This window comes from Cnephaeus nilssonii (genome assembly GCF_951640355.1).
Source record: "Cnephaeus nilssonii genome assembly, chromosome: 7".
NCBI lineage: Eukaryota > Metazoa > Chordata > Mammalia > Chiroptera > Vespertilionidae > Cnephaeus > Cnephaeus nilssonii.
The window spans coordinates 62325451-62343457 of record NC_137078.1 but is presented as its reverse complement, the minus strand read 5'-3'; the positions used below and the strand labels follow the sequence as shown (position 1 = coordinate 62343457).

At 45.2% G+C, this 18007-nt stretch overlaps 1 protein-coding gene across 12 annotated transcripts in view; it reads left to right on the top strand.

The window, feature by feature from the left end:
- The window catches only part of FGGY (FGGY carbohydrate kinase domain containing), a 396863-nt gene that overhangs the window by 311965 nt on the left and 66891 nt on the right, over nucleotides 1-18007 (top strand). For 10 of the 12 annotated variants that reach the window (XM_079776812.1, XM_079776815.1, XM_079776808.1 and 7 more), the window contains 2 exons: nucleotides 2214-2334; nucleotides 7760-7854. In XM_079776812.1, coding sequence (XP_079632938.1) covers nucleotides 2214-2334; nucleotides 7760-7854 — 216 coding nt within the window. The remainder of the gene's footprint in view (nucleotides 1-2213; nucleotides 2335-7759; nucleotides 7855-18007) is intronic. The other 2 variants (XM_079776817.1, XM_079776818.1) reach the window with 1 other exon arrangement.

Genomic DNA, 18007 nt, shown 5'->3' with positions numbered 1-18007 from the left:
TATGCGGTGTTCGAATTTGTCATAGATTAGAGATGACATTTAAGTGCATAGCAGAGAGCTAATCATGAGAACAATTCTCATGTCTAAACACTCCCCATGCACTCAACACTGACACTCTTCTAGGCACACTGTCTATAGCAGCAACCTTACAGGGCAGGGCTTACTGTATTTCATGAAGCTGAAGACTGAAATTTAATTTTTTTCATGTTAATTCTGAAAATCCATAGAATTTTTGGGTGAACCTCGTATGATGTTATTCCCATTTTAAAAATGAGAATTGAGTCTTAAAAAGGCTAGGTAGAAGTTTGATTCAAGAAATAGGCAAAATGCCTTAATCTTTTACATTCAAAAGCCATGATCTTACCTATTATAGATTCATGCCCCTAGAGCAGATGAGGGTTACCTGTACTCCATGGACACCAGATGATCCATGGTGGACATATGGGCACCTGTAGACCTCTGCAAATTATTTATAATATGGTTTCGTATATGACTTTTTTTCTGGGAGGTCAGTAGGTTCTATTACATTCTCAAGAGGGTTCAAGACTGCCAAAAAGCTTAAGAACATCTGGGGGTAATCAACCATAATCAATAAGCAGCATCTGGCCTTATGTGGTACAACATGTTTCAAATTTTTTTTAAAACCCACTACAGCTGTGGATTATCTTCAGCGGCCCAAGTTTCACCTTATCAGATTCACTAATAGCTTCTACAAACCCCATAGACCTTGGGCTGGAATTGCTGTTCTTTTGCTCCTGAACTGTCTCTCCCTCGTCATTTATTCCACAGCAATCAGGATTCCATGGTCCCCAGATCACTCTCCAGTCACCCTCTCTCCCAGAGGCACCTCTAGCCCAGGCTTTTGCTTGCCCTACATTCCACCCCCTGGGGGTCATGGGAGCATTTAAACCACTTCTCAAACCTTATTTATTTACTTTGGTTAAGCCTCTATGGCTTGTCCTCAAGCTAAACTACATCCTCTCTATGTACTTGGGTACCAACCTGCCACGACGCTGCACTTTCATTTGTGATACTGGCTCATGCATTCTCTCCAGCTCAAACCTGACTACTTCTTGGTGGCTGCACCACCTGTGGTCTCTCAGATCCTTGACCTCCTCCTCTCCCTCGACCTGCTCATCCGTGTGCTTCAGCATCTCACTCCCGTGTCCACACCTAGGACCTTGTCATCCCCCAGAATTGCCCAGTCTCTAAACTTTTTAAGGGCTATCTCTCTACCAAAAAACCTCTTCTGGCCGCCTGAGGCCACATCGCACTTAATCTTTTTTGTTTTTAATTCTTATCCCAAATGAATTAGGATTTGGGAACTTCTGGTTTTTGAACTTCCAAACAAATTATGACTTTCAGCCATTTGAATGTCCTAGCTAGCACTAAAGAATAGTATATTGAGATTTACCATGATGACCCTATGATGGTATCCTCCTCCCACGCATCAACATTTTCTTACCGAGTTCCATAAATTTAGCAAGACAAAGATGAGGATAACACATTTTATGAAGCTGTAAAGACTCAAGGGCTGAAATAAAGATACAGCAAAGCCCTGATCCAGCCAGAGCCTGTGATTTCTGCATCATCCCAGGTCGTCAAGCACTGCTGGGGAATGGATTCTGGCTCTGGAAGCCTCGTTATAGGAACCACTACCTGGTTTCATGTGGTAACAAAGGCCATTTTAGCCCTTTGTCAGCCCGATGCCTGAGTCTCTCCTTCTCTGTGCATTTAGAACCCTCTTTCTGTGTTTCTGCTGCTCCGTTTGTTGGTGTCTTTTTTCAAGGAACAGATGTCTTAGTTCTTATTTAAGGAAAAAAGATAGACTCAGGGACCACTGACCATTATTTTTAGAGCACTGTTGCTAATCACTCCATTCCTAGTTCCTAATAGAAGACCTGGGCCACCATAGACTAATCAAATACTGGTTTGAATGAACTGTATTAATATCTATTAACTGCATTAAGGTTGTCATTTGTTTTGATCAATATCGTGCAGCAACTGATAGAAGCAAATGATGTAGTCATTAGGAGGATTCCCAGGCAGGCAGGTGTGAACTCTGTGATTAGAGACACCCTGATCTCTTGGGGTCTCACTGTCCGAGGTAGGGACGGATGTAAAGCTCTCAGGGCCGTGTCCAGCACTGGGTGAATACTTCGTAAATGTTCTTTTGCTCTCACCCTGATGCTTCCTTCTGTTTTCCCTTGAAGTTCGGGACCCGCTTCATTATAGAGGCCATGGAGGCAGCGGGGCACTCGATCAGCACTCTTTTCCTGTGTGGAGGCCTGAGCAAGAATCCCCTTTTTGTGCAAATGCACGCGGACATTACTGGTAAGTCTGAGGAGGAGGAGGAGGGAAGGTCATCTTAGCCTTGGCAGCAAATGGTCATGGCCACGATCTAGACAGGGTTGAGAAGAGGAGCATATAGGTGGTGTGCCAAATTATTTCGAATATTTATTATGTTAAAGTGTTTGTTTTTTAAAAGTAACTCTGGAATTTTTGTCATGATGATGGGGAAAGTGGAGCTGAAGACTGAAATTTAATTTTTTTCATGTTAATTCTGAAAATCCATAGAATTTTTGGGTGAACCTCGTATGATGTTATTCCCATTTTAAAAATGAGACAAAAGTCGCTTATCTCCATTTTATAGATAAGTAGACTGAGGCACAAGCCAGAGGACAGCATAAAAAAGTACACAGTCCAAGGGCAAATATACCAGGATGTTCAGTACGGAAATTACTCCCATTAACCAAGCTCCCATTGTCTGTGAGTGGGAATCACTCCATATACATTTAGTCATCACATACCACCAAAAGGTAGACATTGATGCCCCCATTTTATAGACAGGGAAACTGAGGCTCATGGAGGTAAATTACATTAACTGTCCAAACTCAAGCACCCAGTAAGGAGCAGGAACAGATTATAACCCAGGTATGTCAAGGCCCAGATTTCTGAACTTTCCTGCCCAGTTTGTAACCATTTGATGATGGTGGCTCCTTTCCTGAAGAGCCCAAAGCCTATGGAAATAAACCATTCTCACGCAGAAAGAGGAAGGATGTGAAAAGTCACCTACATTTCCTTGTCATTTTCCCTAGGAGGGAAACCATCACTGCATTTTTTAAAATATATTTTTTATTGATTTCAGAGAGGAAGGGAGAGGGAGAGAGAAATAGAAACATCAATGATGAGAGAGCATCATTGATCGGCTGCCTCCTACACCCCCCCCCCGCACCCCCCTGCTCTACTGGGGATTGAGCCCACAACCCGGGCATGTGCTCTGACCTGGAATAGAACCATGACCTCCTAGTTCACAGGTTGAAGCTCAACCACTGAGCCACGCTGGCTGGGCTAACCATCACTACATTTTATCTAAACCTCAGCCAGCTTCATTCAGATAAGAGTCCGACTTAAAAGTTGATCTGTGAGTGGCTTTCCAATTGTCAGCCTTCTAATATCCTCAAAGACTCACTACCTGGAAGATAAAATCCCATTCCCTGGAGGAAGTGGGAACTCCGTCTCCCAGGGCAGGGCCTTGTGACCCACGCCCAGCCTCATAAAAATGGGTCCTCGTCCAGGCCTGACGCCCCTGAGCTGACTCAGAAGCAGGGGTTGTCTGGGCTCCACAGAAAGTTCTGCTTTGGAAACCGTTCCTCGGGCTGTTGAATGAAAAGGCTGTTAATCGTTATTTGGATTCCGATTGAAACTGGACCCTTTGTCTCTGACTGTGGACCATTTACAGTTCTAGACAAAGGGACCTTTTCTCTGGCCTGGAATTCCTCTGCCTTGGGAAGCCTGTGAGTGACAAGTGATGGCAAAGTGCATCTGCCTTCAAATGCTGGGGGTTCTGCTAAACTCATTAATGCATCAGATAAAATAGTTCACATTCCAGGCGAGGCTGCCTCCTTCCCCTCCTTCACCCAGCACTGGGGGGAAGAGAGCACAACGCATTCGTCCCTGTAAAAGGCACACACAGACATAAATAAATAAATAAAATCATCACGATAAAAGGCACGTGCAGAGCAGTGGGTGTAGAGGTAGAGGTCTGGGTGCCTTTAAACATTGTCATTGCTCCCGTTTTCCTGCAAAGAAAGATTTGACACCATAGACCTGGTACGTGACTCTCAGGAATGCAGGTGGAAAACACAACGGAATTTGGAAGATAATTTTGGAGAAAGTGTGGAGTAATGGAAAGAGCAGGCTGCGGGGTGGGACCAGCTTGGTGACCCCCGGCAAGTCACCTTACAAGCTCCCCGAGCCTCAGTTCCCTCTGTGAAAGATAGAAATAATGTGATATCCTTCCTATAGAGTGTCCTAAGGAATAAATACTCACGAGTTTGTGAGCACTAAGCTCGGTGCCTGGCTCAAAGCAGGTGTTCAATAAATGTTAGTTCACTTCTTTCCTTAGTCCACACCGCGGGGAAGGAGGTGTGTTTGAGAAGAAGGTTTCGTGTGTGGCACATAAATCTTGGCCGCGCGGGCTTGGCCAGCCCGGAAAACGTCCTCGACGTGAGGGGAGGAATCTCGTCCTGCCCTGGGTACTTAGTTCACCGTGGTTTCAAGAAGTACGTGGTGTGTCCTCAGTAATTGTAGGTTCCCCCACTGACTTGGGACTAAATGTTCCTCCTTCTAGATTTTGTTTTTCAGTACTGGCAATTTCGGTAGGAGTTTCCCTCTTCCTGCCTTATTTATGATTGTAATCATCTGTTCATTTATTTCCTCCGAAGCCTCCTCTGAGCGTGCCTGTGAATAAGCACTGAGCGGGGCCTGGCGGTGCCAACAGGGTCGTTACAAGCAGGGAAAGTACCCTCGGTCTCCCTCCAATGTCCGGGGAGTCCAGTGGGACCCAGAGGATGTCCGTGTCCCTATGAGTCAGGTCCAGGCAGGGAACAGATGGCACTCCAACTGGATTAACTGGAGAAAAGGCAACCAGGATCTGTTTCCAGAGGTGTGGGCAGGGTGTGGGGAAACTCTGACCACCAGGCAATACCCTGGGGCCACTCACAGTCTTACCACCCCTAGGCTAACAGGGCCCAGCGCAGGGAGGTAACCAACCTAAGATAAAGGGGCTCCGCCAGCCGGAGCCTAGTCGAGGATGCGGCCAGAGGGCAGCGGGCCCCAGATGTGGTGCACACAGGCCAGTGTTCCAGGGCTCAGGGATGATAGGGTCAGGGGAGGGAGGAGAGGCGGGATTGACCTGAGGGGCAAATGGAAGCAGTGAGTTGGTTCCACCCAGGGTAACAGGTGTGGAGAGACCGCAGAGATAAGGTCCACTTTAAGAATCATAACAACTAGTGCTAATTCAGTGCTTTCTATAAACCAAGCTCTGAAGTGCCTTACTCACCATAGCATTTTTAATCTTCATAGCAGATAACCCCATTTTGCACGTGGGAAAAATGAGGCACAGAGACATTAGCTAACTTGCCTAAGATCACACAGCTAAGTCAGCAAGGAAACCAGAATTCAAACCCTGGCAGTCTGGCTCCGGAGCACTTTGGGCTGCAACGGGAGAGCTGATGGGGGACTCACCAGGTTTACTCTGGTTTCCAGTTCCCAATAGGAGGGGCCTGCAAGTAGCTCCCCCCTGTGCAGGACCTGTGAGGCTGTGACAGGGTAAAGAGGGGCTCGGGAGGTGAGTGACATCTGGAGCAGCTGTCTTCTAAAAAGCCCCAGTGCACAGGGTGGCAGTCACACTCGGTCTGCTTGATCCCAGGTCCTGCAAAGGCATTCAGTGCTCCATCCTGGCTTGGCCAGCGCAGCGCTCCGTGCTCCTGGGTCTGTCCTTGCCCGCTAGAGGCCCCCTCCCCACTGTGCTAGTTTCCAGCCCAGGAGAAGTGCATGCGGAAGGGCTTCACTCACCATTGATGTTCATTCTAACAGCAGCAGCCACCATCCTCAGGGGCTGATCATAGGCCAGAAAATGTGCTAAGCACCCATGTGCCCTTTCTCATGAATCCTCCCAGCGAACCTGTGTGGACCATCTTATCATCATCCCCATTTTACACATGGAGAAACCGAGGCCCCAAGACTATAAATGACAGGCATGCTGAGGGACACAGGGCTGGTGGCACCAGGTCTGAGCTTTTCCCGGAGACCCCACCACCTGATGCTTGCAGCAAAGTCTCAAGTCTGGCCCTGTGGGACGGGGCCTGTATCCCTGAGCACTCGGGGATGTGTGTGGGGATTCTGTTCCCTCCCCCTTTTGTCTGAGATGGCTGACAGCTGCCCCAGTCCTGGAGCGGGAGGCTGAGTTAGGAGACGGTGGGAATGCAAAGGAGGTTATGTCTGGGGAGTCTTCCCAGAAAAGTCCCATCTTTGGAAAAAACAAGTCTGATATCTTGAGTAGAAAAAGATTTTACAGTCTGTCCACATAGCTTACCTCTGTGGAGTTTGCTGCCATCTCCTGATTAGCAAATACATTTGTATTTATGTTCATAGACGTTTTATTGATTAGGCACACACACACGTATAAAATCCTAAGAATTCTAAGTGATTTGTATTAAACCCACTGTGAACCCTCAACCTCTGGGAACTGGCATGTGGGGTTACTCCTCCCCTGCTGGGAAGACCCCCACTCCTTCAAAGGCATGCTTAGTCCTCATCCCCACCCTGGTGCCTCCACTTCCCCTCCCAGTTTGTTCTTTCATCATTTCAGTCTCAACGTGAACTAGATACTGGTCTCAAATCCAGGGACAAAACAAAGTCCCTGCCTTCATGGGGCTTCTGTTCTAGCAGGGGAAACAGACCATAATTAATGCACAGGGGAAGGGGGAATAGAGAAAGGGGTAAGGAGCGCTGTGAGTAAGTTGTCATCTCAGATTCGGAAAGCCACCGCAGGAAGGAGGTGTTTGCGCTGAGGCTTGGAGTGAGAGCCCTCCAGCGTGGCTCAGTGGTTGAGCATCAACCTATGAATCAGCAGTCACGGTTCCATTTCAGGTCAGGGCACCTTCCCCGGGTTGTGAGCTCCATCCCCAGTGTGGGGTGTGCAGGAGGCAGCGATCAATGACTTTCTCTCATCATGGTTGTTTCTATCTCTCTCTCCCTCTTCCTTCCTCTCTGCAATCAATAAAAATACATTTTTTAAAAAAAGACAGAGTGAGAAAGAGTTGCTGTGCAGACCTCCAGAAGGAAGTGGCCCAGACAGAGGAACGCAGAATTGGGAAGGAACAAGGAGGCGGGGCAGTGTGGCCAAGGGGAGAGGTGAGGAAGGTCAGGGTGGGCACCAGGCCTGGAGGGCCTTGTCAGTCATTGTACTCAGACTCAGAGAAATCGGAAGCCACGACAGGGATTAATCACCCCCTCTCTTACTACTTCCCTTTTCTTAGTGCATCAGCGTTACAGAATTAACCCCCTTTATCTCTTCCTCATCCATCTCCCCTTAGAGCCCTGAATAGCAGGACAGAGTCCAATTCATCTCTGTATTCCCTGGGCCCAGCAAAGCACTTAATAAACGTCTGTTGAACTAAGATGGAACCAAATGGCAGGCAGCAGCTAGCAGAAGCCCAGGAAACCTGGGCAAAAAGGTCTCATGAGTTGACCTATATGGTGTTGGCTCCCCTGGGGCTCTTGGCTACGGCACCAGCAGGCAGAGGCAATGAAATCGTTTACAGCCAGGGAATCCCAAGGGACAAGGCACTGCGGGGGTCAGGGAGCCTCTTGCTACCTTCACATCAGGTGTTTTTGCTGCTGGGGCTGCCTGCTGGCTCCCCAAGGTGCCCAGGCCCTGCTCCCTAACGAGGTGTGGTCTTGTCCTGTGCAGGCATGCCTGTGGTCCTGTCCCAGGAGGTGGAGTCTGTTCTTGTGGGCGCTGCTATTCTGGGTGCCTGTGCCTCGGGGGATTTCACTTCTGTGCAGGTATGTGAGGAGCCAGGGGTGGGCCGCGGCAACTCCCCTGTCTGTCACGGTCCTTCCTCTTGACAGCAGCTCACAGCTTGCAAAACACGCACAGGATATAATTAAGGAATGATAGGTTCCAGCCAGGGAAAGCACAAACACTTCTAGCCTCAGACGTATTTATTGCCGTTTTTATTTGACTTGGCCTCTGTTCGTGTTGGTCATTCTGTTTTTCTTGTTGATTTTCTTTTTTTTTTTCTCCTTTAAAATAGCTCTTAAATTATTTTTTCAATTTTCCCTTGAACACTTTCTTTTAGCATGTGGAACAGGTAAGGTTCAACACTCCCGTTTTTCATGTAAATTTTAGATTATTCCATCTCTACCCAACACTGTCCAAATACCTTTGAGGCCTCCATCAACAAGAGACACAAATGAAAATGTCAGTAAAAAAGGAATTAAAAGGCAAAATAAGGAACAAAAATATAGGAAGAAGGAAATTGGTGGCAGTGATTGAGCACACAATTTGACTCTGAGCTTCCTGGCAGCCAAGACGAAAAGAACACATGATAAGTTGCATAACTCTTATTTTCAAAAAGGGGAAGCATACCAGATTCTTGAGGAGACAGAGCTGTTTCCTACCACTGAATTGCAAAAGACATTTCACACGTGCGTGGGGTTTTATGGTGAGACTTTGAGAGGTAATATAATAATATAAACAGCAGATTTACAAAAAGGAGGAGAATCGGCCTGGGTAGATGCAGAGAGCACAGGCTCTGAAGTCAGACTGCCTGGGCTCAAATACTGGCCACACTGCCTGCTGACTCTGATCTGACCATTCTGCTCTCTGCCCCACTTGTTTGTCTGTAATAATAATCAATAGCACATCCTTTCCCAGGATCAGGAATGTACATCTAGTCCCATAACTGGTTACTCTATTATTCCCATTTTATAGTTGAGGGACATGAGGCATAAAGAAACGAAGTCCAAGTTGAAACAGCTAGTAAATGCCCAAACCAAGAAACCTGGCTCCCAAGTCTCAGCTGAGAGTTCTGGAAATATTTGTTCATCAGAGAGCTTACAGGACTTGCCCAAGGTCTCAAGGTCAGGACTAGAAGCCAGGTTTTTCACCAGGAGCCCAGTAATTGACTGTGACCCTCTCATGTACCAGGAACTATGCCAGGTGCTTTTCATATAATCTTCCTGATATAACAACCTATGTGGACAACAGAGATCCAGAAAGATGGCAGCACTTTACGGTTCACTGTTAGAAACAGACAGATGCAAAGTCTGATTTCAATATCTGTGCTCTTTGTACCACGTTTGGGGAAGTGTGCTACGCGACTTACTGCCCAAGCTTCTTGAATGGATTCCTGGGGAATAGCCTGTCCAAGGAACGGAATCCACTCATGAATGCTTGTGGATTTAACTGCAGTGTTTAAACAAAGATGGTCGAGTTGAACCTTCAACTTTTCCTGGATTTTCTGATACTCAGAAACATTGGAGGTACTTATTTATTGTTGAAATGTCGAGCACTTGTCAATTATTATTTTAACTAGAGGCCCGATGCATGAAATTTGTGCAAGGGGCTTGGCCCCCCGCAGCCATGGCGGCTGCCTCTGCCTCAACCCCGCTGCTGCGGCTTTGTCTGGAAGGTCATCCGGTCTAATTAGCATATTACACTTTTATTATTATAGATGTAATCAACTTATGAAGATGTTCTCATAACTAAATGCCTTGCCCTTCCTGGGACAAATTATAATCATTAAAACAAAACAGTGGAGATGCTTGCTAAGGCGCTGCATAGGTTACCTCATACTGTGGACCAAATGTTTGTGTCCTCTCAAAATTCATATACTGAACCCCTAACCCTCAGTGTGATGCTATTTGGAGGTGGGTCTTTGGGAGGTAATTAGGGATGATATTGGGAGGGGGGGGGGGGGCTTAGGATCGGATTAGTGCCCCTAGGAGAAGAGAACATGGTTTCAGCAGAACCTGGTCGTGCTGGCAGTTAGATCTTGAACTTCCTGCCTCTAGAACTATGAGAAAATAAGTTTCTGCGATTTAAATGCTCTATCTGTGGTATTTTGTCATGGCGGCCCAAGTGGACTAAGACATCTCATTTAATGTTGACAGCCTCCCTTCCTGCAGGAGGGATGTTTTATCCTTGTTGATGTATGAGGAAGCCAAGGCTCAGAGAGGTTCTAAGTCATTTGACTGTAGTTCATAAGAGACAGCAGAATTGAAACCAAGGTCTCTCTGGATCGATACCCTCTCCTGATTTTTATTCTGTTTCTACATTGTTTGATTTTTTTTCTCTTTAAAAATATTTTTTTGGCTTCCAAATTGTTTAAAGGTGTACTTGCTGAGAAGAAGTGTCATTGGTCACAAATCAGGAAATAGCCTGCAGCCCAAACAAGAAGGGGCTGCACCATCCACCACTTCACACCGTGACTTGGTGTCTTATCAAACTGAAGTTTCCAGCTCCCACAGGATTCTACTGACATCTTCACTACATGAGGTTTCTCATTCATCTCCTGGCACAGGCTCTAAGATACGGTCCATGGAATATTAGCATTGGCGACTTGAATAGCAGCTGTGAGGCTCACAACATCTTAAGGACAAGCTCAGGTCTCCAGTTCAGCCCAAGGACATAGGTGCCTCTTCTGAGACACTGTCATCTAGTAAAGGTAGTCCCAAAGTGAGACCTGATGTCTTGTCTGTCATCACATGCCCGAGAGAATTGTGTGGTGTTGACCTCTGTGTTTGCCTGTTGTGTAGCCTCAATGTCACCTGGCCTCTTCAGGTGCTTCATTTATTTGTTTATTTTATTTCCTTTTAAAACAATATTGAAATAAGAAGTGCCACTCCTGTGAGACTGTTGATATGCAGAACCTTTGAAAGCTTTCATGACCTTGAGAGCCCTGGCTGTAATTATCAACATTGTTCTAATGACTGTGATTGGGACTGCTTTGCAAATGTGAATGCATGTAGATTTGGCTTCATTCACTCCTCTCCAGAAAGAACGTGCCACCCTGGCCAACCTGGCTGCCCCAGGCCTGGCGACCAGCTCAGGATTCTGGCAAGTTGAGGTAAAACAGAGTTGCTTCTTCCCTGGCATTCATAGTTTTCAACCTAGACTTCAATATATATTTTTTTCTTTGAAGTTCAAAGATCCTAGCATGATCTTCAGGGTGTCTGGCCCTCCTCCCTTTAAGAAAACTGAATAATTCCTGCCAGCAACCTAATGATTCCAGCAGGCCAGATGTTTTGTCTCCTCTCTCGCGGTTGGATGGATGACTTTGCCTCTTAAGCAGGTGTGTAGACTTAAATAGAAAAAGCCAGTTATCTCCTCTACATTGAAGGAAAGGCAAGGAAGAGTCCACAGGACCCAGGCTGCAGACCTAGGGAAGGGCCTCGTGCCTGGGGAGACAGGGTTTCCCAATTTCCTAGGCTCGTGAATTGGTGACTTTAGCTTATGTTGGTGATACCAATGATTAGAAGGACTTCACAGTTATGGGTTTTACTTATAACTATTGCAAATGTCTACATATTTCAATTCATGGAAAGTTGTTCAGATGCAGGGTGAGGGACAATGAATGGAATTTTTTGGTGGGAGAGATCGGTCAATTATGAGGCCCGTTGCTATTCCACATTTTGAAACCTACTGACAATTCCAAGTGCCCACCTTGTGTTCTTTTATCCATTCATATTCACATCCTCAGTGTCTCTTTTCCTGCACTTCCTTCCTTTAGACATCTAAGCCATCCTACTATTTCCTTTTCAAATTAGCATCTCACGAAGGATATTGACATAAACATCCATTCTCACTAAAGAATAGAATGATGAATAGCATTTTAAAGAATTATCCCTCTCCTTTTAGTAGTATTAAAACTGTGTCTTCAGTAGACTGTGTGATGAGAATCATGTCAGGGTTGTCTCTGTATCTACAATTTAATCAGTAAAATGGAGTCAAACCACAGAGATGCCACTTCCAGTTGAAAGTTCAGCCTTTGAGTAGGTGGGAGGGGGCGAGAGAAAGAGGCTCCCTCCTTTTATTGGTAGGCTTATGGAATCCACGCAGTCTTGACCTCTGTGACCTTTCATTTGATCACTCCCTCATCCCTAGAAAGTCACCCATCACTCCCTTAGCTGTCCACTCTCCAAAGTGTTCTCTGATTCTGAACAACCTGGAAACCAGATGCTTACAATTAGATGTCAGGAGTGTCCCACAATACTTGTGTGGGCTCCGGGCCCTAGAAAATTAACAGACTGGCAAAAATAAGTGTATGAAATGTCCATGTGTTTACATTTTCCAAGCACAGACCGTAGAGAAGTTCTAAGACATGCAAAGGATGCATAAAACAAGATGCCTTGAGAGAAAACTCAATCCAATGGCCAAGAGGCACGCACACAAAGTGGTCTTCCACACTGCTTCCTTCAAGCCCCTGCAGATGTCATGCACTTTCTCTCATTTCTTATCTTCAGAGACAGGTGTGTGTTTTTTCTTCAAAATTATACAAAGCAAGCTGTAATTCTAACAGTGCTATTTATCCTGACACCCACTCTTACCACCACCACCAGCCCCCAAAAAAGCACAGGAGGAAACATCTGAAGCAAAAGGAGACAGTGAGGAAAAAATCAGAATGAATTTAGCAATCAACTTAAGGCAGGTACCAATGTAAAGAAAATAAGCCCCAGGAATCAACCAATTCATCAAACCATTCTTCTCCCACAGTGTGAGGGTCCCCGCCTTGTAACCATTGACTCCATGTGCTCCCACCATCATCTCTCCCTGTCACGTCCGCGACAGACTCCTGTGTCTTGCAGAGCAATCCACGTAAGTGGCCAGTGGAGAGCCATGATTACTCACACTTTCTGTAATGTGCACCCACAAGATAAACCATCCACACTGACGGCTGTGGTATACTCTCAAGGTCAGTCCTTGCAGACATCCTTGTTGCTTAGCTGAAGCCTCTCCTATCCTTTACCATGAAGTTCACTTCATTTAAAGCCAGTTCTATTCATCACCTGCTAAGTGCTTCTTCGTATACATCTCCACTCTGCTTTATTTTGTGAGTCAGCTTTCTGTGGTTTTTAGTTCTCTTTGGCTATCTGTCACCAAAAATAACAGTTTTACATTTGCAAAGTAAAGCTGATTATCATGACTGGTTTCTGGAGGTTTGGAAAGACTGATATATCATGACTGTTCAGGAATATGAAGCCGTCCCATTTCTTGGCACATCTTATATAATAAAGAGGTAATATGCAAATTGACCGTCACACCCTTGCACAAGATGGCCACCCCCATGTAGTCACGAAATGGCCACCACAAGATGGCCGGCAGGGGAGGGCAGTTGGGGGCAACCAGGCCTGCAGGGGAGGGCAGTTTGGGGGGACCAGGCCTACAGGGGAGGGCAGTTAGGGGCAACTGGGCCTGCAGGGGAGGGCAGTTGGGGGCGACCAGGCTGGCAGGGGAGGGCAGTTGGGGGCGACCAGGCTGGCAGGGGAGGGCAGTTTGGGGGGACCAGGCCTACAGGGAAGGGCAGTTGGGGGCTACTAGGCTGGCAGGGGAGGGCAGTTGGGCATCGATCAGGCTGGGAGGGTTGTGGTTAGGGGGTTATCAGGCTGGCAGGCAGAAGTGGTTAGGGGCAATCAGGCAGGCAGGCAGGCGAGCAGTTGTGAGCCAGCAGTCCTGGATTGTGAGAAGGATGTTTGACTGCCAGTTTAGGCAGAGATCGGGCCTAAACCGGCAGTCGGACATCCCAAGAGGGGTCCCAGATTGGAGAGGGTGCAAGCTGGGCTGAGGAACATCCCCCCCCAATGCACGAATTTCATGCACCAGGCCTCTAGTTTTATTATAATTTGTTTTTTTGTGTGTGTGTGTGTGTGTTTTGTGTGTGGAATATAACTAGTAGTTAATGTTCATTGGGGGGAAAAAAGAAAATCTAGCCCTGGCTGGGTAGCTTAGTTGGTTAGAGCAGTGGTCGGCAAACTGATTAGTCAACAATACAACGATTGAAATTTCTTTTGAGAACCGAAAACCGACTTCTGCTCATGGGCCACAAAGTTTCAATCGCACTGTACGTGCGCACCCGCACGTGGTATTTTGTGGAAGAGCCACACTCAAGGGGCCAAAGAGCCGCATGTGGCTCGCGAGCCGCAGTTTGCTGACCACTGGGTTAGAGCACTCTCCCAATAGGCCAAGGTTGCGAGTTTGATCCCTGGTCAGGGCACATACAAGAATCAACCAATGAGTGCATAAATAAGTGGAACAACAAGTCTCTCTCTCTCTCTCTCTCTCTCTCTCTCTCTCTTTCTCTCTCTCTTTGTGTGTGTTTGTGTATGTCAAGTCAAGAAATTTAAAAATTTTTTTAAAGAAAATGTAGTTAAGCAGAAAGAAAAATATGAAAACAGTGATCTTACTACTCTAAAATAACCACTATTTAAGATTCTCATTGCCATTGTATTAGTCTTTTTATACATATTTTAAAATCATTGTTTACTTTATAAAAATGTGTTCATACAATGTGTAGTTGTAGCCTTTCCCCCACCAAAAAATATAGAAAACATCTTTATTTATCATGTTTGCAGGCTGCCTAACTTTCTACCACATAGAATCTACCATGACTTTTTCAGTCCCATTCTGAATATTTAGGTTGTCTCTATTGTTTTGAATAATGCTGCAACTAATAATCTCTCTAGCTAAATTTTTGCGCACATCCTCGGTTATGTTAAAATACATTATGAGGTATAATTGTCCAAAGTATGTCTAACTTTTAGGATTTTGATACATGTTAACACTTTATAATCCCAACAGAAGTATATAAAAATTCAGGGCTTGCTCTTCCTGTGTCAAGGAGTCTATTGCTATGACTTTTAGTTCCATTTAGCATTCTGCCCCAGGCCTCTTATGATCTTATCCATTTCACATATGGTCCTGATATTGTCAACTTTGTTTAGTCGCCTTTTGCCCTTTGCTGCTTAAGCATGTGTTTCTGGAGATGTGAGATTCTGGTTTCTAATTAAATAGATTCAGATTTCTGATTGAATTTTCAGAGTGTCCTGTCTCATATGTCAAAGCCTCATAAAAAGTCAACAGAAAATCCTGGAATGGTAATTAATACTTTAAAGAAGGATTAAATTAAGAATGTGATATGGGCCCTAACATTCATCATCCGTATTGCCACACCTGGTTAACAGTACCTTCCTACCCTTTCCAGCATTGTTCCCTCTCCAAAATAAATAAACGCAACACATTTAGGTTCTGACTAATTGTAAATCTCCTTGTTCCAATCCACTTTGCAAAATGGAACCGTGGTGTCAAAGTTAAAACATTAGCTCAAGTTTAAAATTCCAGTTTCAGAAATTAGTTCAGTATATAAGATACAGAGCATGGGGCTCTCCTGTTCCGTCCAGGGTGATGCAGGAGCAGGGCCTGTTACTGTCCCGTCACTTTCTATTGCTGGTCATTTCTAGAATCCTTGCAGCCCTGTTGGTGTTAACAGTCCCCACTGTGCATTTGAGGTCCAAGGAATAGGAGGTCATATAACCTTGCTTGATACAAAGTCCATGCTCTTTTTTATTCCATCAAACTATATCCCAGTGAACATATGTCCAATGGTTGGCAAAGTCCAGAATCCAATATGCCCACACAGCTGCCCTTCACATGTGGTGTGGTTTATAAAAAATACCAGCTTCACCCAGTTGTCAGCACTGTTTGGTTGAGTAGCAGATATAGAAATAAAAATAAGAAATGTGCCCGCTTTGGTTTGGAAATTTTCTGATTCCTTTTGCCTAGAGAAGACTTTATTATATGCTTGTCAGTATTGCTTTTCTTTATTTGCTTTTAATCATAATCTACCCATTTACTTTTTATAGAGGTAGGTATTAAAAGTACTTTAATTAAGAGCTTTAACTAACAGATACTTTTTATAGTACTGTTATTAAAATGAAGATTTAAGCTAAAAGTTTTCCCAAATATCCTTCTCCCCCTCAAGTTTTTACTCAGGAACTTAAGAACTGGGCTGTTATCAAAGGAAAATGGGGAAACATGAACTGAGTCCTTTAGAAACATAGAAGGTTACAAAACTATATTTCTAAAAGAAAGTTTACTGAACTCTTTGACTTCATTTTATTTGAGACAACATTTCCTACTGGTGCAAACCTGAAAAAATATGTAAGATCTTTCCATAGAAACACTAGAGGCCCAGTGCATGAATTTGTGCACAGGTGGGGTCCCTCAGCCTGGCCGTCGATCGAGGCCTATTGTGGGACCAGGCACCCCCCCCACCCAATCGGGGCCGATGTGGGGGCCCACTGGCCCTGGGGAGGGGCCGCAGGAGGTTGGCTGGCCAGCTGCGGGGAGGGGCTGTGGGAGGTTGGCTGGCCGCGGGAGGTTGGCTAGCTGCAGGAGGTTGGCTGTGGTAGTGCACTGACCACCAAGGGGCAACTCCTGCGTTGAGTGTCTGCCCCCTGGTATCAGTGCGCATCATAGCAACTGGTTAACTGGTCGTTCCGGTCATTCGGTTGTACCGATTTCTTAGGCTTTTATATATATAGATATGCTTATAAGTAATTAATTCTTCATTCTAATGAACATTTATGTGTCATAAAAATTCCTTATTGGAAATTAATAGGTGGATATTTTATTCATTTTCACTAAGTAACTCATGGATAGCATATCCATGGTGTATAAGCTTAACATTCAACACAGTAAGTTAGGCTGTTGAACCAAATAAGAAATCATGAAAGATAAGACCTTTAGTTAAGTCAGGAATTTTCTGTAATCGAGGAAAAAAAGTCCTGAAAAATGACTACACACACACACACACACACACACACACACACACATACACACACACCCATACCACACACTATTGGATAGAGTTGGATTCAGGGTGATGGAATGTTTAGTCTTTCTTGAAGTATATGAAAGAATTTTGTTTACAATCAGCATTGAAGCAAATGGTGGAGAACTATGCAGAAGGGAAAAATTATCATTACATTTGCTTATTAGAAGTATTTTGTTCTCTGCAATAAACCTTAAGAAAGTAGCATGGGTTTGGAAACTTGAGTTGGAGTATCTTTAATCAGGCATATTCAAGAAATGTAAACATTAAAAAAGTTGGTAATATTTTAAAAGGTGTGTATAAGGAAAGAGAAGGCCAGGCGGGTCCTTGGGGAACATGCAGATGTGTATCAATCATTCAGGCTGAGGGGTGCGGGCCAGTTTGCTGACCTGGGCCCCCTCTGGATGGTGTGTTACAAATGTGCAGTGAGATAAGGTCCTTGCATCAGAATGTAAGTCCATGATGACATTTTATTCAAAGCAGGATGTTCTCATTCAAGGAATCAGTGTGTGTGTTCACATTCTGGGGCAAGCTTCTATGGCATTAGGACCTGCTCTTTGAGTAGCACTGGTCTAGACTTCAGGGCTCAACAGATGATGACAGATATGCTGGCGTCCTCAAAAGGGACTCCCCTATTCCTTCGTCCATTTCCTGCCCTACTTATGCTGAAGACAAGAAAACTAACACTTACCTGCACTTCCTCTGAGCTGGGCAGGGTGCTAAGGTAGTTTAGATGACAGCTAATTCTTTACAGGTAGGGACCTGAAGCTCAGAAAGTTTAAGGGATGTACCCAGGGTTTAAGAGCAAGTGGCAGAGCTGGCAATGAAGCACAGATCTGGCTCCAATGTCTGTGCTCTTCTTGTGTTTCCACCGCCCCAGGGCAGTGCTTACCCTTATCTGACATTAATACCCGGGAAACAATGCGGCCTTATAGGGAAGGAGACCCATGGCTGTGTTCTCTGTTGTCAGTAATAACCAAGTCATGATTTCTGGGAATAGACACACCCCAGCTCCCCCAAAATCAGCACCATTTGTGGGTCCTGTGGGACTCAACCTTACAAAGCCTTTCCCAGTCCAGCCAGCCAGATCAGTAAGCAAAGTTCGTTTGTGTCTAAGTAGCTCTTGTCTATTTCCATCTCTTTTTAAACCTGGGAGGTCAGGAAGAAGATGGAGAGAAAGAATTCATGGGAGAGATGCATTTCCTTAGAAATGTTATTAATTGGCCAGGCAAAACAAGCGAAGGAAATAAAATAACTGCTCCTTACTAAGTAAAGGCATCTTCTTCCCTTATCTCATTAAACATTAAAAGCACTCTTGGTTTAAG